At 40.3% G+C, this 22,614-nt stretch overlaps 1 protein-coding gene across 13 annotated transcripts in view; it reads left to right on the forward strand.

The window, feature by feature from the left end:
* The window catches only part of EYA4 (EYA transcriptional coactivator and phosphatase 4), a 365,529-nt gene that overhangs the window by 316,855 nt on the left and 26,060 nt on the right, over positions 1-22,614 (forward strand). For all 13 annotated transcript variants that reach the window (XR_003512655.1, XM_027551598.1, XM_027551599.1 and 10 more), the window contains one exon: positions 2,397-2,480. Coding sequence is in view for 12 of the 13 variants with exons in the window: in XM_027551598.1 (XP_027407399.1) it covers positions 2,397-2,480 (84 nt within the window). In the remaining variant the exon portion in view is untranslated. The remainder of the gene's footprint in view (positions 1-2,396; positions 2,481-22,614) is intronic.

Below are 22,614 nucleotides of genomic sequence, written 5' to 3' on the forward strand. Positions count from 1 at the left end.
TCACCCTGCTTATTTAACTTATATGCAGACTACATCAGGAGAAACACTGGACTGGATGAAGCACATGCTGGAATCAAGATTGCCAGGAGAAATATCAATAACCTCAGATATGCCAATGACACCACCCTTATGGCAGAAAGTGAAGAAGAACTAAAGAGCCTCTTGATGAAAGTTAAAGAGGAGAGTGAAAAAGTTGGCTTAAAACTCAACATTCAGAAAATTAAGATCATGGCATCTGGTCCCATCACTTCATGGCAAATAGATGCGATAACAGTGGAAACAGTGTCAGACTTTATTTTGGGGGGCTCCAAAATCACTGCAGATGGTGATTGCAGCCATGAAATTAAAAGACGCTTACTCCTTGGAAGGAAAGTTATGACCAACCTAGATAGTATACTGAAAAGCAGAGATATTACTTTGCCAACAAAGGTCCGTCTAGTCAAAGCTATGGTTTTTCCAGTAGTCATGTATGGATGTGAGAATTGGACTATAAAGAAAGTTGAGTGCTGAAGAATTGATGCTTTTGAACTGTGGTGTTGGAGAAGACTCTTGAGAGTCCCTTGGACTGCAAGGAGATCCAACCAGTCCATTCTAAAGGAGATCGGTCCTGGGTGTTCTTTGGAAGGACTGATGCTAAAGCTGAAACTCCAATACTTTGGCCACCTGATGCGAAGAACTGACTCTTTGGAAAAGACCCTGCTGCTGGGAAAGATTGAAGGTGGGAGGAGAAGGGGACGACAGAGGACAAGATGGTTGGATGGCATCACTGACTCGATGGACATGAGTTTGGGTAAATTCCGGGAGTTGGTGATGGACAGGGAGGCCTGGCATGCTGCAGTCCATCAGGTTGCAGAGAGTCAGACATGACTGAGCGACTGAACTGAACTGAACATGAAGAGATGCAAAGACTGAGGCCATAAAATCTGTTCCTAAAAACATCCAACTATCTAAAGACCTGTCCTACCAGATTCCCTGGAGCATAGGGTGCCTCTTCCACCTTAACTCCCTCAGAGGTTGTTGAAGACCAACAGCTTATAGCAGCCTGGGGTTCAGTCTCTGTAGAGGCAGATGGCAAATGCTTTTGTTGTTCAGTCATTGGCAGTGCTCTTGGTAAGTGCCAATTTGTAGTTGACAATGTGAACAACAACAGTAGCATATTAAAATGCCTTCTGGAAGGCAGAGATGATTGGAGTGAGCTGGGCTAGGGAGCCTGCAGATTTTGAAGAAGAGGAAGCACTGGCCAGTCTCAAGGGGCCCCTGCATCACTGTCCCATGGAAGGTCAGCCAGCATTGCTACAGATCAGAAGTTTGTCCACTGCAGTCAGAACCCTGAACTTTGCGAGAAGTCTAATCTCAAAATGTTGATCAATTATTTGAAATCTTTCAAAACAGTGTGCAGGCCAAACAACATATCTTATCACCTAATGTGACCCAAAGGTCCACACTTTACAATTTGTATTTAGGGATTACTCATTGATTCTTTTAAATATTTTTAAAAGTTTAATTCTTAAAGTAAAATAGTGTATATTGTTTGATGCTGTTTTCACAAGTGTATATTTGCAATACTGAAAAAAGAGCTACCTAAATGCAGTGATGGTAGTTACTACCTAAATATAGTAAGCTAAAGATGATTTCCATTTTGTTTTTCCTTCTGAGTGCCTGATTCTTTTTTTAAAACATGATTATTACTTTTTTAATCAGAAAAAAAATTAATTCTTTGCATGAATTGCTAAACTTCATCATCTAAAATTTTGTAAAAGCACACTTTTATCATAAAATCCAAATTTGTCTTTTTGGAAATTAAGTGCAAGTAAACATTTGGATGAGTTCTTTCAGATTAGGACATCTGAATTAAGCTTATTATATTTATTTGTCTCTCTTCCTTCTAGGTTTTACAGGAAATAAATCTGGCAAATTTGGGGGAAAAAAAATAATAGAGTAGCATTTGTTGTTCAGCCACTAAGTTGTGTCCAAGTTTTTGTGACCCCATGAACTGCAGCACTCCGGGCTTCCCTGTCCTTCATTATCTCCCAGAGTTTGCTCAAACTCATGTGCATTGAGACAGTGATACCAACCAACCATCTCATCCTCTGTTGGCCCCTTCTCCTCCTGCCCTCAATCTTTCCCAGCATCAGGGTCTTTTCCAGAGTCAGCTCTTTACATCTTGTGGCCAAAGTATTGGAGCTTCAGCTTTAACATCAGCCCTTCCATGAATATTCAAGGTTGATTTCCTGTAGGATTGACTGATTTGATCTCCTTGCTGTCCAAGGGACTCAGTTTTCTATACGGTAGTGTCAAGATTATAGCCAACAATAAAGCAAGGTGCTTTCTACCCGTAAAGAGATTTCTCTTTCCTTAGAACTTAATGGTTCTCTGGTTTTTATCTTTTTCTCCAGCGTGTGTTTGTCTGGGACTTGGATGAAACCATCATTGTTTTCCACTCACTGCTCACAGGATCTTATGCCCAGAAATATGGCAAGGTAAGGATTCAAGAAATTTGAATTTTATTTGTTAGAATAAAATTCTAACAAATTTTAGAATTTTAAAATTTAGAATTTTATTAATTCTAATAAATTAGAATTTATTAATTAAAATTTTATTTTGAATAAATTTAAAAGCCATTTAAAATGCATTGAAGTGTTTTTATTGCAGCCTATCAAATCTGCTCTTATTTATTTCTAGTAGCTCATTGTTATTCAGCGTGAACTGAAAAATTTTATAAAACATAATTTAAAATTGTATTCTTTTTTCCTTCTTCATTATAACTTTTAGTTTTTTATATAAGAAACCAAGCTTCTTACTCTGACGTAGTTATTTTAGAAAATGTTTTCATAAATTGAAATGGACTTTAAACATTATGAAATGTATATTATCTTCTAATACGGGAACTTTAAGAAATTGTTTGAATTAGCTTGTTGCACCAAATGTTGCTATGAAATGGCATTTGAAGTAAGAAGTAATCTTTTGTCTTTCAGATCCTTTGGATTTATGAATATAATTATCTTTTGGTAACTTTGAGGAAGCATATTTTAGTGACTGAGGGCAATATGCCTTCACACACAAATATTGAGACAGATGGTCACATTACTTTCCTTTGTCTCTTGCCATTATTTTTATAGTTCACTTGCTTCTCGTACCAGTGTTGTTTTATAGGCATGTGAGGTTGTTTCAAAGACTGATGCACCTACAACAGACTTTTCGGCTGGAAACACCATTTGAGTCTCTGTTTCTGTAGGACTCATAGTCTAACAAGAGTCAGTTCCCAGCATGACCTGCCTTTGATCACTGTAGTCAAAGTTGTATCTGACCGGTCCCTTTTCATATGATGCAGAAGTGTCCCCTTAAATCTTTACAGTGTCACACTATTTTATAGGGTCTCATGTCAGCTCAACATGCAGTGTTTACAACTTTGTTAAGCTTTGTCTTCTTGTTGTTGTTGCTGTTCAGTCACTCAGTCATGTTCAACTCTTTGTGACCCCATGGACTGCTTTATGCCAGGCTTCCCTGTCCATCACCATCTCCTGGACCTTGCTCAAACTCATGTCCATTGAGTCTGTGATGCCAACTTCTAGTGATAAATTAATTTCACTAAAGCATTACCTCCTAAATTGCACTCTTAGTGAATCTTCTGTGAATTATAGTATAGGTAATGAAAGTTGCCCCCACAGTCAGTCTCTCCGATCAGGAAGCTTCCATAAGCCTCTTATCCTTCTCCATCAGAGGGTAGAATGAAAACCACAATCTCAGAAAACTAATCAAACTGATCACATGGACCACAGCCTTGTCTAACTCAATGAAACTATGCGCCATGCTGTGTAGGGCCACCCAAGACAGACAGGTCCTGGTGGAGAGTTCTGACAAAACGTGGTCCACTGAAGAAGGGAATGGCAAACCACTTCAGTATTCTTGCCTTGAGAACCCCATGAACAGTATGAAAAGGCAAAAAGATATGACACTGAAAGATGAATTCCCCAGGCTGGTAGGTGCCCAATATGCTACTGGAGATCAGTGGAGAACTAACTCCAGAAAGAATGAAAGGACAGAGCCAAAGCAAAAACAACATGTGTTGTGGATGTGACTGTTGATAGAAGCAAGGTCCTATGCTGTAAAGAGGAACATTGCATAGGAATCGGGAATGTTAGGTCCATGAATCAAGGTAAGTTAGAGGTGCTCAAACAGGAGATGGCAAGAGTGAACATCAACATTTTAGGAATCAGTGAACTAAAATGGACTGGAATGGGTAAATTTAATTCAGATGACCATTATATCTACTACAGTAGACATAATGTACTATATTATATCTACTATAAGGCAAGAATCTCTTAGAAGAAATGGAGTAGCCCTCATAGTCAACAAAAGAGTCTGAAATGCAGTTATTGGATGCAGTCTCAAAAATGACAGAATGGTCTATGTTCGTTTCCAAGGCAAACCATTCAATATCACAGTAATCCAAGCCTATGCCCCAAGTAGTAAGGCTGAAAGCTGAAGTTGAATGGTTCTATGAAGACATACAAGACCTTCTAGAACTAACAGCCCCAAAAGATGTCCTTTTCATCATAGGGACTGGAGTGCAAAAGTAGGAAGTCAAGAAATACCTAGAGTAGCAGGCAAATTTGGCCTTGGAGTACAAAATAAAGCAGTGCAAAGGCTAACAGAGTTTTGCCAAGAGAATGCATTGTCATAGCAAACACCCTCTTCCAACAACACAAGAGAAGACTCTACACATGGACATCGGCAAATGGTCAGTACTGAAACCAGACTGATTATATTCTTTGCAGCCAAAGCTAGAGGAGCTCTATACAATCAGCAGAAAATAAGACCAGGAGCTGACTCTGGCTCAGATCATGAACTCCTTATTGCAAAATTAAGATCTTAAAGTGAAGAAAGGAGGGAAAACCACTAGACCATGCAGGTATGACTTAAGTCAAATCCCTTATGATTATACAGTTGAAGTGACAAATAGATTCAAGGGATTAGATCTTAAAAAGTTCCTGAAGAACTATGAATGGAGGTTCGTGACATTGTACAGGAGGCATTGATCAAGACTGTCCCCAAGAAAAAGAAATGTAAAAGACAAAATGGTGGTCTGAGGAGGCCTTACAAAGAGCTGAGAAAAGAAGAGAAGCAAACAAAGGAGAAAAGGAAAGATATACCCCATTGAATGCAGAGTTCCAAAGAACAGCAAGGAGAGATAAGAAAGCCTTCCTCAGTGATCAATGCAAAGAAATAGAGGAAAACAATAGAATGGGATCTCTTCAAGAAAATTAAGGATACCAACAGAGCATTTCATGCAAAGATGGGCACAAAAAAACACTGAAATGGTATGGACCTCACAGAAACAGAAGATATTAAGAAGAGGTGGCAAGAATACACAGAAGAACTGTACAAAAAAGAGCTTCACGACCCAGAGAACCATGATGGTGTGATCACTCACCTAGAGCCAGGCATCCTGGAATGCAAAGTCAAGTGGGCCTTAGGAAGCATCACTATGCACAAAGCTAATGGAGGGGATGGAGTTCCAGTTGAGCTATTTCAAATTCTAAAAGATGATGCTGTTAAAGTGCTACACTCAGTATGCCAGCAAATTTGGAAAACTCAGCAGTGGCCATAGGACTAGGAAAGGTCAGTTTTCATTCCAATCCCGAAGAAGGGCAATGCCAAAGAATGTTCAAACTGCTGCACAATTGCACTCATCTCACAAGCTAGCAAAGATGTTCAAAATTCTCCAAGCCAGGCTTCAACAGTACGTTAACTGTGAACTTCCAGATGTTCAAGCTGGATTTAGAAAAAACAGGAACCACAGATCAAATTGCCATCATCTATTGGTTCATAGAAAAAGCAAGAAAATTCCAGAAAAACATCTTCTGCTTTATTGATTACACCAAAGCCTTTGACTGTGTAGATCACAACAAACTGGAAAATTCTTCAAGAGATGAGAATACCAGACCACCTGACCTGCCTTCTGAGAAGTCTGTATGCAGGTCAAGAAGCAACAGTTAGAACTGGACATGGAACAACAGACTGGTTCCAAATCCGGAAAGGAGTACGTCAAGGCTGTATATTGTCACCCTGCTTATTTAACTGATATGCAGAGTACATCATGCGAAATGCCAGGCTGGATGAAGTGCAAACTGGAATCACGATTGCTGGGAGAAATATCAATGACCTCAGATACGAGAATGACACCATCCTTATGGCATAAAGTGAAGAAGAACTAAAGAACATCTTGATGAAAATGAAAGAGGAGAGTGGAAAAGCTGAATTAAAACTCAGCATTCAAAAAATGAAAACCATGGCATCTGGTCCCATCAGTTCATGGCAGATAGATGGGGAAACAATGGAAACAGTGAGAGATTTTATTTTTGAGGGGCTCCAAAATCACTGCAGATGGTGACTGCAGCTATAAAAGACACTTGCTCTTTGGAAGAAAAGCTATGACCAACCTAAACAGCATATTAAAAAACAAAGACATTACTTTGCCAACAAAGATCCATCTAGTCAAAGCTATGGTTTTTCCAGTAGTCATGTATGGATGTGAGAGTTGAACCATAAAGAAAGCTGAGAGCCAAAGAATTGATGCTTTTGAACTGTGGTATTGGAGAAGACTCTTGAGAGTCCCTTGGGCTGCAAGGAGATCCAACCAGTCCATTCTAAAGGAAATCAGTCCTGAATATTCATTGGAAGGACTGATGCCAAAGCTGAAACTCCAATCCTTTGGCCACCTGACGTGAAGAACCGACTTATTTGAAAAGACCCTGATGCTGGGAAAGATTGAAGGTGGGAGGAGAAGGGGATGACAGAGGATGAGATGGTTGGATGGCATATCCAACTCAATGGACATGAGTTTGAGCAAGCTCCAGGAGATGGTGAAGGACAGGGAAGCCTGGCGTGCTGCAGTCCGTGGTGTCACAAGCAGTTGGACGTGACTGAGTGACTAAATTGAACTGAATGAAAGTTGCTAAACAGATGAAAGGTAACAATTTTGTATAATGAGCATTTCGAAAAGGGAGTCTTCCACAGAGTTATAGTCGAGAATGAATGAACTTGTGGTTGCTGGGGGGGAAGAATAAGGGGAAAGGATAGTTAGGGAGTTGAAGATGGCCAGTACACACTGCTGCATTTAATGGATAACCTAGAAGGACCTACTGTATAGCACAGGGAACTCTGTTTATGTGGCAGCCAGGGTGGGAGGGGAGTTTGCGGGGAAATGGATACATGTATATGTGTGGCTTAGTCCCCTTTGCTGTTTAATTGAAACTATCACAGCATTGTTTGTTAATTGGCTATACCCCAATACAATAAAATGTTAAAAAAAAAAAACAGACTCTATATGTAAAACAAAAAAGCAAAAGGAGTCTTAGCCCCTTTATCACAATCATTATTATCTTAATTCATTGGTCTCCAGGATGGATGCTTACATGTCACATACACACAAGGTGTTTCATTGAGATAAAGAGAAAATATATTGACATGTGTGTATGTATACACACACATTTATGCCCCACAATTTCTACTGTTGTCTGTTTCACAGTGCAGGTACATGATAAATACATGTAAATGATTACAACTTTAAAAATATGTATGTGATTTATAAATAAATTAACTGTATATGAATTTGGGGTACACACTCAAATTCTATTACTGATAGAACATATAGTGTAAAAAGTTTCCAGACAGCAATTGAAAGCATTTTCTTCTGCAATAATTTTAGCTTGTGTGGCATATGCAAAAAATCCTGTTGAATTGATTGCACTATTTATATGCTGAGTTTCATATTAGATAAATTTTTACAATTAACAGTCTAACTTGAACACACAAATTCAAATAAAGTTCCCTTCAAAATAGTCACCATTAGAGGCTATACCTAAATATCTGCATTGCTTCCATTGTGCCACATCAGTGGTGGAACTTGTCTTTGGGAATTATCTTTAGATTGTTAAAATATTTCCTGATTTCAAACCTTTATCCTTTTGTGGTAATCATGATCTTTAGAAATAGAAGAATAATTTTGAACCCAAGGCAATAAACAAAGAACACAGTTAAAATCTCTCCCTCCCTCTCTCTCTCTCTCTCTCTCTCTCTATATATATATATATATGTGTGTGTGTGTGTGTGTGTGATTTTGTTTTCTTTTTGTCAAAAATATTTTAAAATTTTTACCATGCCAGAACTGAGCACAGACTTACATTTGGGATAAGGAGGAGCTCCAATAAAGTAGCAAAAAAAAAATAACATCATTTGAAAAAAAAGAACATCAAATCATGAGGCCGCTTTTGCATGACTCAGAAAATGGCTCTAAGAGCAGTTCCAAAAAGCCTTCTCCTGCTTCCTTCATCAGTGACCTGTCACTGAAATAACCATCACCTCCCGGGATAGCCCCCTGGTCATGCAGCATTCATTTCACAAACAAATTCCATTATTTTAAAGTATTATCAAAATGCTGTGTTCACATAGAAAACAGAGACATTCTGTATGCCTACAGAGGCTTGAAGCAGCAGAGCTTGCAGAGTGGGCAGGGCAAAGCGACGGAAAGAAGGGCTCTACTGTTTATTTAATACCCATGATGTGCCAGGGGTTAAGCGTCGCAAACATTTTAAGGGGTGGGTTGTTCTCCCCAGTCTGTACATGAGGAAAAACGCTCAGAGAGGGAATAAGATGTGTGCAAAGTCACAGAGCTAGACTATGGCGGAGATGAATTCTCGGGCCCTGGACATTTGACCCAAACCCCCTGTTGTTTCTGCTAATAGAACATCACATGGCATAGACAAGTAAGCTACCATGAACACAATATATCAGTGACATTTCCTGAAACAAGGATGGGCAATTAAGTATGTATAGGCAGTTGTGTGAGTTCTCCTTTAAGTTGGAATAATTCTAAATATCTTCTCTCAGATCACTGGGATCGTTTTCCATCAAAAGGAAAAACTTAAGAAATATTCAGTGAAACAGAACGTCCAGACAGATATCCGTACAGTGGTACAGAACAGCAGAAGGATCAGGGGCATGTTGGAAAGGTGTGGGAAGATGAGCCTACATTTCTGCCTGCCACATGGTAGCACCTGTGTTTGGTATTTCACGAGCAGTAGGGACTGGGGCTAATGACAAGAGCCTTTGAGTTGGACAGACCTAAATTTGAAAGCCCAGTGCTGATACTTACAGCTTTCTGATCTTGGGAAAATTAATTCTTCATTCTCAATTTCTGTAAAATGGGAATAATATTGTCTTATAGTGAATGAGAAAGTGCTAACATGTTAACAGCCTAGCAGAACATTTGATGTGAATTGTTGCTCTAAAAATTGTAACTGTGATTAGTCATTTTCACAAATGTTACCCAACTTAATGCTCATAACCCACTCTGCTGTAATTTATTGTGAGCCAAGTTCTGTGGATGAGGAAACTGGGTTTTTAGGGTTTGAAAAAATCAACCAAGGTCACAGAATGTTAAATGCTGGTACAAATATTGGAAACTAGGTCCTTCTCATAACACAGCTTTGTCCTTAATACTGTTCTCTGCTACAGGAAGGGGACCTGCTGTAGCTGACCATGTTGAATAATGGTTTACTCAAGGAAATTTGAAAAAATTAGAGTGAAAATATTTTTAGGCTTAATATTTTCAAATCAAAATGAAAGTACCTTCATTGAGTTCCATGAAAAACAACTTAGATGACTTTGTTTATTGAATTATTGCTTATTTATTTTTAAAAGTAATTTGGTCATTGACATTTTTTTTTTAATTTTACTTTTTTTTGCAGTAGGTTCTTGGTGGTTATCTATTTTAAATATAGCAATGTGTACATGTCAATCCCAAATTCCCAATCTATCCCCCACACCCTTACCCCCCTGGGCAAGTGGGGACCATAAGTTGGTTCTCTAAGTCTGTGAATCTATTTCTGCTTTGTAAGTAAGTTCATTTGTATCCTTTCTTTTTAGATTCCATACAGAATTGATGTCATATCATAATCATTGATATTTTTCTTAATATCAGTAAGGAAATTGGTGTAGTCTAGCTAGTAAGACATGAATATCTTGGCATATTAAGAAGTGGCTTAATAAGGAATGTTGTTTTATCAGACCCAACTTCTGAAGCTGGGGACCACATGCACTCAGGACACATTTGAAGGGGACAGAGAGGACATTGGGTCATCTCAGCTCTACCACATACTAGAGCTCCAAGAACAACTGTGTTCATCTAACAAATATTTACTTATCAACAAATATTTACTCAACAGAGGCAGACATGCTTCCTGCTCTCAGGGAGCTTACAAGCAAGTGAAATTATTTCAGATTGTGGTAGCTGCTTTGAAGACAATAAAAACTAGGTCAGATAGAAATTGATGGGGGAAGGGAGGTGACTGGGGAGGTGACATTGATACTGAGACCTGAATTACAAGAAGGCGCTGCCTACAGATTAGGCGGGGGAAAAGCGTGGAGGGGCAAGTTCCAGGCAGAGGACACAGAAGGGCCCTGAGGCGGGAACAATCTTCCAGTGTTCCAGGAATATAAAGGAGCAGTGTGACTGGAAGGGTATAAACAAGGGGGAGAAACACAAGATAAAAGCAGAGAGGCAGGCAGGGGGCTGCAGCAGCTCCCCCGTAAGGCGTGTGGGATTTATTTAGGTGCAGTGGAAGCTTTAGAAGCAGTGGAAGGGTTTTAGATTGACTTGGGACCTGGTGGTTTAATATCAACTGCTGTGTGGAGGAAAGAGTTCAGAGGAACCCAGGTGAACCCCAGGAGACCATTTTGAAGGCTGCTGACTGAAATAGGGCTTCTCGAACAAATGTGAGCCATAGTGAGCCTCAGAGTTTGTAAAACAGAAATGGCTGGTCCCACCATCAGAGTTTCTGATCCTGTAGGTCTGAGGGCTAGGAGCCTGAGACATTTTGTCTTTGGAATGAATTTCAATAAGGTTGCTGAAGGTCTTATTAAATGTTTTACTATCTCCTTGGCTTTCACCACCACCCCCACCACCCCACCCCCACCCTATGTGATGGATACCGTGTCACCCAGCTCACAAGTGGTTCGGCCAACCAGCACCCACAACTCTTCCACCTGCTCTTAATCTCTACACTCTTTTGGTCTATTGTCTTTCCCCACCACCGATAAAAATAAAACCCATGGAACATAATCATTTAGGAATGCCATTTTTATTCATAAATTGCTCTGTATAGCTAACTTTTATGTTTTAATAAAAAAAAAAACTTTAGAAAAATCCTGCTTCAATGTATAAATAAATAATACTATGAATTTTCCAAGGATCTCCCTAAGATGCGATCATTTTGGACTCTGTTCAGTGTCAACAGAGCTGTTGCTGGGTATTTACCGTGATGGCAAATGAAGGATGTTGGTATTTGAGGTCTGCTGCCTGTGGAACTGACTGAGCACCAGTTGGCATGTATACCTTTCAGCACCACACAGCTCTCAAATAAGAGTTTGTAAATTGGCAGGACACAGACCAGGAATCATCCCTCATCTGTTATAGTTTATGAAGATTATTCCTGTTCCCCGATTAATTACATATAGTATTTTACCCGAGAAGTTGCAGTAATTCCTCTGGTTAGAGGGAGGCATGAAGGAAGCTAAATAAATTGTGCTCCAGGGATTTAATCTGTTTTGGAGCACTAATACATCATGGGCTATGAGGCTGTGATTCTCTGTAAAGTTATTCCACAGGAAGGATGTAAAGCCCATAGCCCAAGTCAGGGGAAAGACTGAAAGAAAAGTGAACAGTTGTATTGTGAAACTGAAATTCAAGCTCCCAATACTACCACCCCACTTTAGACAACCTCTTACATAAGAGCAGCACTGGAGAAATGATATGCTCATCAGGATAAATCCACTGGATACTTTTATGTGAAACAATCCCCACACACTTACCTCAAAAGGCTCCCAAAATAGCATGAACTAGATTTTAAATGATAAGATTGTCATGAAGGTAAGTGGGGCTTCCCTGGTGGCTCAGTGGTAAAGAATCCACGTGCTAATGCAGGAGACATGGGTTCAATCCCTGGGTTGGAAAGATCCCTTGGAGAAGAAATTGGAAATCCACTCCAGTATTCCTGCCTGGAGAATCCTATGAACAGAGGTGCCTGGAGGGCTATAGTCCATGGGGTTGCAAAGAGTCAGACACAAGTGAAGCAACTTAGCAAAAACACACACGCACTGTATTTATCAATAACAGAAATTTGTAATCTGTTTATAAGATGAATTACCTGTCAGTACCTGTGTCAGTATGTAAGACATGGTACAAAACACTGGGGATGTGATAGATATTACTAACAGTAGACATCAAAAATAAAAAGATAATGTGAAAAAGAAAAACACATTTATTTACAGGTACAATGATTCATGCATTAATAACAGAGCAGCAATGTGATTGCTTTAGCCTATACACCAATGAATGAACCATTCTAAAATGTTTATGCCACACAGTATTACAGTCATATTCATAATACAGTATTGGAGGCGTTGTCACATTAAAAAAGAAAATAGCACCTGTGATGATAAGCTGATATGAAGTTTTTCCAATTACTAGAGAGAGGGCTGTACTGGACAGTCATGTAATTCTTTCAAAGAAAAGTTATAAAACAGGGAAACTAACACATTCTTAATTTTACATATCTCTCATCTTATGCACACCCACTCCAGTGTTCTTGCCTGGAGAATCCCAGGGATGGGGGAGCCTCATGGGCTGCCATCCATGGGGTGGCACAGAGTCGGACACAACTGAAGTGACTTAGCAGCAGCACCTTCTGCACATGTAAGGATAAGCTGTACACTTCAATACAAGTCTTTGCACACCATGTTCTACACGACAGATAACTTAAGTAGTGATGATTATGGGACAAAAACATGTCATATGGTCCTTGACTTACATTGATTAGGTTTATATACGAAGACACTCAACACACATACACAACAGATAAGCTTATTAACTGTCATGATGATTACTATTCATAAGGTCTTTTCCTTCATCCTCTTCACAGTGGGTAGGCTAGAGAGGAGGAGGAATAGGAGGGGTTGGTCTTGAGGTCTCACCAGGTGGTAGAGCTGGAAGAATAGGAGGAGGTAGAAGGGGAGACAGAACTGCAGGCATACTCAGTGTAACTTTACAGAAATACATCACAATTTCTGTCTGCCTCTGGCTTTTTCATTTCTCTATAAATGTTTCTATATGGCCCAATCCTTCCACTCTTTGCTTTAGTTTCAGTTCCCATATCATAGAAGGGTCCGTGTCATAAAAGAAATCGAAAACCACTTTGAACAACAGAATGCTTCTGCCAGATTGTCTAACATCAGTTTGTTTTATTAATTTTTTAATTTAAGTATTTAAAAAAATTTTACAATGCTGTGTTGGTTTCTGCCATACAACAACTCAGATCATTCATAATTATACACACATCCCTCCCTCCCTAGTTTCCCTCCTCTCCCCTCATCCCACCCCTCTGGGTCATCACGGAGCAGCAGGCTGGGCTCCCTGCGCTACACAGCAGCTTCTCACCAGCTCTGTCCTACACCTGGTGGTGACATATGGTGATGCCACTTTCTCCTTTCGTCCCAGTTTGTCCCTCCCCCGTTGTGTCTGCAAGTCCATTATCTACAGCTGTGTCTCCCTTCCTTGCAACTAGGTTCATCAGTATCATTTTTCTAGATTCTGTGTTGCTCTTGTTGTTCAGTTGTTAAGTCGTGTCCAACTATCTGTGACCCCGTGGACTTCAGCACACCAGGATTCCCTGTCCTTCAGTATCTCCCGGAGTTTGCTCAGATTCATGTCCATTGAGTCAGGGGTGCTATCTAGCCATCATCCTCTGCTGCCCTCTTCGCCTTTTGCTTTCAGTCTTTCCCAGCATAGGGTGTTTTTCAATGAGTCAGCTCTTTGCATCAGGTGGCCAAAGTATTAGAGCTTCAGCTTCAGCATCAGTCTTTCCAATGAATAGTCAGGGTTGATTTCCTTTAGGATGGACTGGTTTGATCCCCTTGCTGTCCAAGGGACTCTAAATAGTCTTCTCCAACACCACAATTCAAAAGCATCAGTTCTTCAGCGCTCAGCCTTCTCTTTACTTACTTACTTCACTCAGTATAACAGACTCTAGGTTCATCTACCTCACTGAAACTGACTCAAATTCATTCCTTCTTAGGACTGAGTGATATTCCATGGTATATATGTACCACATCTTCTTTATCCATTCATCTTTTGATGGACATCTAGGTTGCTTCCATGTCCTAGCTATTGTAAACAGTGCTGCTATGAACATTGGGGTATGTGTGTCTTTTGGCAACCCACTCCAGTACACTTGCCTGGAAAATTCCATGGACAGAGGAGCCTTGTAGGCTACAGTCCATGGGGTCGCAAAGAGTCGGACACGACTGAGCGACTTCACTTCACTTCGCTTCAGGGTATATTCCCAGTAGTGGGGTTGCTGGATCATATGGTAGATTTATTCCTAGCTTTTTCAGTAATCTCCATACGGTTCTCCGTAAGGACTGTATCAGTCTACATTCCTGCTAACAGTGTAGGAGGGTTCACTTTTCTCCACATCCCCTCTGGCATTTATTGTTTGTAGATTTTTTAATGATGGCTATTCTGACTGGTGTGAGGCGATACCTCATAGTAGTTGTGGCTTGCCTGTCTCTAATACTTAGTGATATTGAGCATATTTTCTTGTGTTTATTGGCCATCTGTATGTCTTCTTTGAAGAAATGTCTGTTTAGATAGTCTGCCTTTTTTTTTTTTGATTGGATTGTTTATTTTCCTAATATTGAGTTGTATGACCCATTTATATATTCTGGCGATTAATCCTTTGTCTGAATTTGGCAATAAGGAGTTCATGATCTGAACCACAGTCAGCTCCCAGTCTTGTTTCTGGTGACTGTATAGAGCTTCTCCATCTTTGGCTGCAAAGAATATAATCAATCTGACTTCGGTGTTGACTTTCTGGTGATGTCCATGTATAGAGTCTTCTCTTGTGTTGTTGTAAGAGGGTGTTTGTTATGACCAGTGCATTGTCTTGGCAAAACTCTATTAGCCTTTGCCCTACTTCATTCTGTACTCCAAGGCCAAATTTGCCTGTTACTCCAGGTGTGTCTTGATTTCCTACTTTGCATTCCAGTCCCCTGTAATGAAAAGGACATCTTTTTTGGGTGTTAGTTCTAAAAGGTCTTGTAGGTCTTCATAGAACCATTCAACTTCAGCTTCTTCAGCATTACTGGTTGGGGCATAGGCTAGGATTACTGTGATATTGAATGGTTTGCCTTGGAAATGAACAGAGATCATTCTGTCATTTTTCAGATTGCATCCAGTACTACATTTTGGACTCTTTTCTTGACCATGATGGCTATTCCATTTCTTCTAAGGGATTCCTGCCCACAGTAGTAGATATAATGGTTATCTGAATTAAATTCACCCACTCCAGTCCGTTTTAGTTTGCTGATCCCTAGAATGTTTAATTTCATTCTTGCCATCTCCTGTTTGACCACTTCCAATTTGCCTTGATCCATGGACCTAACAGAGAAGGCAATGGCACCCCACTCCAGTACTCTTGCCTGGAAAATCCCATGGATGGAGGAGCCTGAAAGGCTGCAGTCCATGGGTCGCTGAGGGTCGGACATGACTGAGTGACTTCACTTTCACTTTTCACTTTCATGGATTGGAGAAGGAAATGGCAACCCACTCCAAGGTTCTTGCCTGGAGAATCCCAGGGACGGGGCATCCTGGTGGGCTGCTGTCTATGGGGTTCCACAGAGTCGGACACAACTGAAGTGACTCAGCAGCAGCAGCATGGACCTAACATTCCAAGTTCCTATGCAATATTGCTCTTTACAGCATCGGACCTTGCTTATATCACCAGTCACATCCACAATTTGGTATTGTTTTTGATTTGACTCCATCCCTTCATTCTTTCTGGAGTTATTTCTCCACTGATCTCCAGTAGCATATTGGGCACCTACTGACCTGGGGAGTTCCTCTTTCAGTATCCTATCATTTTGCCTTTTCATACTGTTCATGGGGTTCTTAAGGCAAGAATACTGAAGTGGTTTGCCATTCCCTTCTCCAGTGGACCACATTCTGTCAGATCTCTCCATGACCCGCCCACCTTGGGTTGCCCCACGGGCATGGCTTAGTTTCACTGAGTTAGACAAGGCTGTGGTCCGTGTGATTAGATTGACTAGTTTTCTGTGATTATGGTTTCAATGTGTCTGCCCTCTGATACCCTCTTGCAACACCTACCATCTTCCTTGGGTTTCTCTTGGACGTGGGATATCTCTTCATGGCTGCTCCATCAAAGTGCAGCCACTGCTCCTTACTTTGGGCGAGTGGTATCTCCTCTCGTCCACTAGACCTTCAAGTATGACCTAAATCAAATCCCTTATAATTATACAGTGGAGGCGAGAAACAGATTTAAGGGACTAGACCTGATAGAGTACCTGATGAACTATGGACGGAGATTCATGACACTGAACAGGACACAGGGATCAAGACCATCCCCATGGAAAAGAAATGCAAAAAAAGCAAAATGGCTGTCTGGGGAGGCTTTACAAATAGCTGTGAAAAGAAGAGAAGCAAAAAGCAAAGGAGAAAAGGAAAGATATAAGCATCTGAATGCAGAGTTCCAAAGAATAGCAAGAAGAGATAAGAAAGCCTTCCTCAGTGATCAATGCAAAGAAACAGAGGAAAACAACAGAATGGCAAAGACTAGAGAGCTCTTCAAGAAAATTAGAGATACCAAAAGAACATTTCATGCAAAGATGGGCTCAATAAAGGACAGAAATGGTATGGACCTAACAGAAGCAGAAGGTATTAAGAAGAGATGGCAAGAATACACAGAAGAACTGTACAAAAAAGATCTTCATGACCCAGATAAGCACGATGGTGTGATCACTGACCTAGAGCCACACATCCTGGAATGTGAAGTCAAGTGGGCCTTAGAAAGCATCACTATGAACAAAGCTAGTGGAGGTGATGGAATTCCAGTTGAGCTATTTCAAATCCTGAAAGATGATGCTGTGAAAGTGCTGCACTCAGTATGCCAGCAAATTTGGAAAACTCAGCAGTGGCCACAGGACTGGAAAAGGTCAGTTTTCATTCCAATCCCAAAGAAAGGCAATGCCAAAGAATGCTCAAACTACCACACAATTGCACTCATCTCACACACTAGTAAAGTAATGCTCAAAATTCTCCAAGCCAGGCTTCAGCAATACGTGAACTGTGAACTTCCAGATGTTCAAGCTGGTTTTAGAAAAGGCAGAGGAACCAAAATCAAATTGCCAACATCCACTGGATAATGGAAAAAGCAAGAGAGTTCCAGAAAAACATCTATTTCTGCTTTATTGACTCTGCCAAAGCCTTTGACTGTGTGGATCACAATAAACTGTGGAAAACTGAGAAAGAGATGGGAATCCCAGACCACCTGACCTGCCTCTTGAGAAACCTATATGCAGTTCAGGAAGCAACAGTTACAGCTGGACATGGAACAACAGACTGGTTCCAAATAGGAAAAGAAGTACGTCAAGGCTGCATATTGTCACCCTGCTTATTTAACTTATATGCAGACTACATCATGAGAAATGCTGGGCTGGAAGAAGCACAAGCTGGAATCAAGATTGCCAGGAGAAATATCAATAACCTCAGATATGCAGATGACACCACCCTTATGGCAGAAAGTGAAGAGGAACTCAAAAGCCTCTTGATGAAAGTAAAAGAGGAGAGTGAAAAAGTTGGCTTAAAGCTCAACATTCAGAAAACGAAGATCATGGCATTTTGTCCCATCACTTCATGGGAAATAGATGGGGAAACAGTGGAAACAGTGTCAGACTTTATTTTTCTGGGCTCCAAAATCACTGCAGATGGTGACTGCAGTCATGAAATTAAAAGACACTTACTCCTTGGAAGGAAAGTTATGACAAACCTAGATAGCATATTCAAAAGCAGAGACATTACTTTGCCAACAAAGGTCCATCTAGTCAAGGCTATGGTTTTTCCAGTAGTCATGTATGGATGTGAGAGTTGGACTGTGAAGAAAGCTGAGCACTGAAGAATTGATGCTTTTGAACTGTGGTGTTGGAGAAGACTCTTGAGAGTCCCTTGGACTGCAAGGAGATCCAATCAGTCCATTCTGAAGGAGATCAGCCCTGGGATTTCTTTGGAAGGAATGATGCTAAAGCTGAAACTCCAGTACTTTGGCCACCTCATGTGAAGAGTTGACTCATTGGAAAAGACTCTGATGCTGGGAGGGATTGGGGGCAGGAAGAGAAGGGGACAGCAGAGGATGAGATGGCTGGATGGCATCACCTACTCAATGGACATGAGTTTGAGTGAACTCTGGGAGTTGGTGATGCATAGGGAAGCCTGGCGTGCTGCAATTCATGGGGTCGCAAAGTCGGACAGGACTGAACGACTGAACTGAACTGAATCCTTTGTCAGTTGTTTAATTTGCAATTATTTCCTCCCATTCTGAAGGTTGTCTTTTAATCTTGTTTATTGTTTCCTTTGCTGTCAAAATCTTTTCAGTTTAATCAGTCCCATTTGTTTATTTTTGTTTTTGTTTCCATTACTATAAGTGGATCACAGAGCGTCTTCCTGTGATGTATATCAAAGAGTGTACAGCTTGTTTTCTGATACTGCTTCTTCTTACTCACCATCTAGCTTTGGTTCAGAAGCACTCACCTCCATCAAGTTGTCCCCTGTTAATTGCTCTGGTGTGGTGTTTATTAGGACATGAATTTCTCTGTGATCTATATCTTGAAACCTTTTATCCCCACCTTTCTTTGCTGTATCCACCATCTCTTTCATGATTTTCTTGATTGGCTCTTTTTTAAATCCTGTAACATCATGCACAAAATCTGGACACAAGTTTCCCCAGTAGGAGTTTATTGTTACTGGCTTGATGGCTTTTAGGGCTTTTTCTGTACCAGTGATGGCATTTTTAATGACATAATCCTTCAAGATGTTCATGATGTTCTGTGTTGAGGTTCTCTTCCATAGCACTGACAATCCTTGCCATAGATTATCCTGTATAATGAGCCTTCAAGGGCCCCCTGACCCCCTGTTCTAGACACTGAATTAGAGATGTTGTGTTTAGGAGAAAGTAGAATACTTTACGGTGCCTTCGGTGTTGAACTCATGGGGTCTGGGTAGCTAGGGGCATTGTCAGATATCCAAAGAACTTTAAAAGGCAGTCCCTTACTAAGAAGTTACTTTCTGACTTCAGGGACAGAGCATCAGTAGAACCAATCCAGCAAAAGTGTTTTCATTGTCAGGCCTTCTTGTTGTACAGTCAGAAGACTGGTAGCTGGTGTTTATCCTTTGCTTCAAGGCTTGGGGTTAGCAGCTTTATATGTACGGGTGATCCTGATCATAAACTCAGCTGCATTTGCACAAAACAGTGATATTAGACTGTCCTTTCCTGCCTGAAGTCCTGGTCCTTGCTTCTTATTACCAAGCGTCCTTGATGACATCTTTTTTTCCAGAATCGGGCACTTCCATCTATATTAGAAATCTGTTCAGCAGATATTCTCTTTGTCTGTGATTTTCTTAATGGTGCCTCGGAATTCATCTGCTGCCTCGTGGTGGATGAATCTTCTCTCCTGCTATCATGACATTTTTAAAGCCAAGCCTCTTTCTAAAACTATCACACCATCGTTGCTGGCATTAGTTTCTCCAGCTTTAGCTCCTTCACCTTCCTTCGGGTTTGAAAATGAAAGAATTAGTTGAAAGAATACAGGAGTGGGTTGCCATTACCTTCTCCAGGGAATCTTCCCAACTCAGAGATTGAACCCAGGACTCCTGCCTTGCAGGCAGATTCTTAAGTTGCCAAATAATGGCTTCACCTTTTCTCCAATCATACTGGTGTCTGTAGGTATGCCTTTCTTAAAGGAATCCTGCAGCCATGTCAAAGCTGGATTTTCCTTGTGAGATAGACAGGTATTTCTGAAAAAGAACAAGGGTTTTGAGCCTGCTGGTGTGGCTGCAACCATGGCTTCAAAAATTTCCCTTTTTTTTTTTTTTGGCAATAGTCCTTACGCTGGATTTATTTATCTTGAGATGGAGGGCAGGCACAGCTGCAAACTTCAAGCTGTGGTACATACCAAGTAATTCAGGGTTTTTTGTTGTTCATGTGATGATTCTGCTTCTTGAGTGCACTTCTAGCATCACTAGGGGCACTTCGTCTGGGTCCCCTGGAGTTATTTAAGGTTTATGGCATTGCAGTAAACACAACACAAAATATACGAGAACCGCAAGAGATCACTTTTTACTGTAGTATGTGATTTACTGGAGAAATGAACTGCTCACAAGGAGATGATTAGCATCACTCAGCATTTCAGGCAGATACTCGCAACACTTGAGCTCACCAGAATAGTAACAGGAGATAGCTACAAAATTATTACAGTAGTACAATGTGGACTATAGTTAATTTATTTCAGTTACAGTTTAATACTGCATCTTTATATTTGTATACATTACTCTTGAGTGTGAATGGTGTCATGAATGGTCTGTGCATAAGTTTTGATAAATTTTAACTTGTCTTAATAGATTTGTGTGTATCTTATGGTATTAAATGGTAAAATAGACTAGTATCTATTTATACTTTATGCATTCATGATATACCTAACTAAAGAATATTTTTTCCATATTTCTAGGCTATGTGGTTGGCCTGCAAGTTTTTTCAAATTATCGCAAATCTCAAAAAAAGTTCCAGATATTCATTGAAAAAAACTCCACATATAAATGGACCTACATGGTTCAAAGCTTTGTTGCTCAAGGGTCAACTGTACATACGTATGTAAAAGTAAAGCTAAATCAAAGATAGTGACATTTCTCAAATCCTTAGAGGGAGTTTGAGAGATGGCAAAACTTGAAACTAATACACGAGAAAGATAAGCGGTAATTCGTTTCTTAAAAAACACAACTTCTAGAGGCACCTTTTATAACCGTCCCTAAAGTTTCAGTCTCAGTTTATTGATCTCGGCTAATGAACATTCAGCCTCATATCTTGGGAAGTTGGAGGGGCAGATTAGATTATTAAATTTACATAACTCATCATCAACTCTCCTTTCTCTAAATTCATGTCTCACTTATCTTTACTACAGTCTTTCACTAAGATACTCATCCACCTTTGTCCAAGTCCTGAGGCTGGCTGTCATTTGCCATCTCCATCATTTTTGTTTCAGTCCTGTGCTTTCTAGGTCATCCTCCCATGGTCTTTCTTGACATTGTCTTAACTTGTCCCTTTCTATCCAAGTGCTATGCTATAAATTATGTATTGTATAAACGTAATACTATGCTATTTTTGCATTTTAAAGTATTTGTGACATATTATAGGCTGGAAGCAAGTTCCATCAATCCAAAGTCTCTGTAATAGCAATAGTATATAGTATAACAGTTCTAGTTGTAGCATATTAGTACTGCTGAACTCCCCTCGAAGTGTATTTACTCTGTTATTAGTTTAATAAATGTGGGTGAGCTTTATTCATTGGATTCTCTTCTGATCTAAACAACAGAAGCTAGTAGTAGTAGATAAGCTGTGTAATATCACCTTCATAGTTTCTGATTACTTAATATTGACTACTGTCTAATTACAAATACGATGCTTACATCAAACACTTGGATTTTGAACAAATCGTTTTAATACAGAGGAAAAATTTGCTAGCTTTTCATGTTTACCTGCTCTCTAGCAAGTAGTTGGATATATGACTAAGAAAAGGGGCAACACAAGTCACTTGGTCCCTAAGTCCACAGAAGATCCTTATGGAGATGAAACTGGGACAGTGCATTCTTATTCATAACTTTAAGCTATTTCTAGGGAATCTTGATTCCTAAGAAATTATACAGAATCATCATTCTACTCAGTCATCAAACTGGCTCACATCTTAAGAGTGATTTGGGAGTATCTCAGAGGTTTAACTCCTGGGAAGCCAGAAGGCCATGCTAGCTCTGGTCTTCCCTAACAGTCCCAGACATTAAGGAGAGTTCTTAGATCCACGCTTTTGAAATATTAACATGTGCATGAATCACCAGGTGATCTTGTTAAACTGTAGATTCTGCTTCAGTAGATCTCTGGGGTAGTTCTATGCGTCTGCCTTCTAAGAAGTACACAGCTGATGCCAGTGCTGCCAGTCTGTGAGCCACACTTTGAGTAGCAAGGTCTTACTCAGCTGATTCTCAGTCTTGTGTACACTGGAATCAGTGGAGAGCATTGAAATTGCTGGCGCATGAGTCCTACCGTAGAGAATATCTGATTGAACTGGTATAAGGCAGTGGCCTGGGAAGCAGGATTTTTCAAAGTTCCTCAGTTGTTTCTCATGTGTGGTCAAGCTGGAGAGCCTGAGCCTTAGACGTGATCATCCCAGCCTTGGATGTGATTCTCACCCCTCTTTTGCATTAAGTCTCATCATCTTTATCCCTCTTTTTCTCCATCAGACTCACCTTGCAAAAACAAACAAGCAAACAAAAAAACTACACATACAACATCACCAAAAGAAACAAAAAACCTTGCCCAACACCCTACCTGTAACTCAAGCAGCTGAATGTGGCCACAAGTCTCCAGTGGGTCCCAGCACTGCTGGTCTAACTCTTCCAGCTTATTATTTCAAACCTTCTCTTCTCTCACCCCCTCTAAG

This window comes from Bos indicus x Bos taurus, chromosome 9 (assembly GCF_003369695.1).
Source record: "Bos indicus x Bos taurus breed Angus x Brahman F1 hybrid chromosome 9, Bos_hybrid_MaternalHap_v2.0, whole genome shotgun sequence".
In the NCBI taxonomy this organism is placed as follows: Eukaryota; Metazoa; Chordata; class Mammalia; order Artiodactyla; family Bovidae; genus Bos; species Bos indicus x Bos taurus.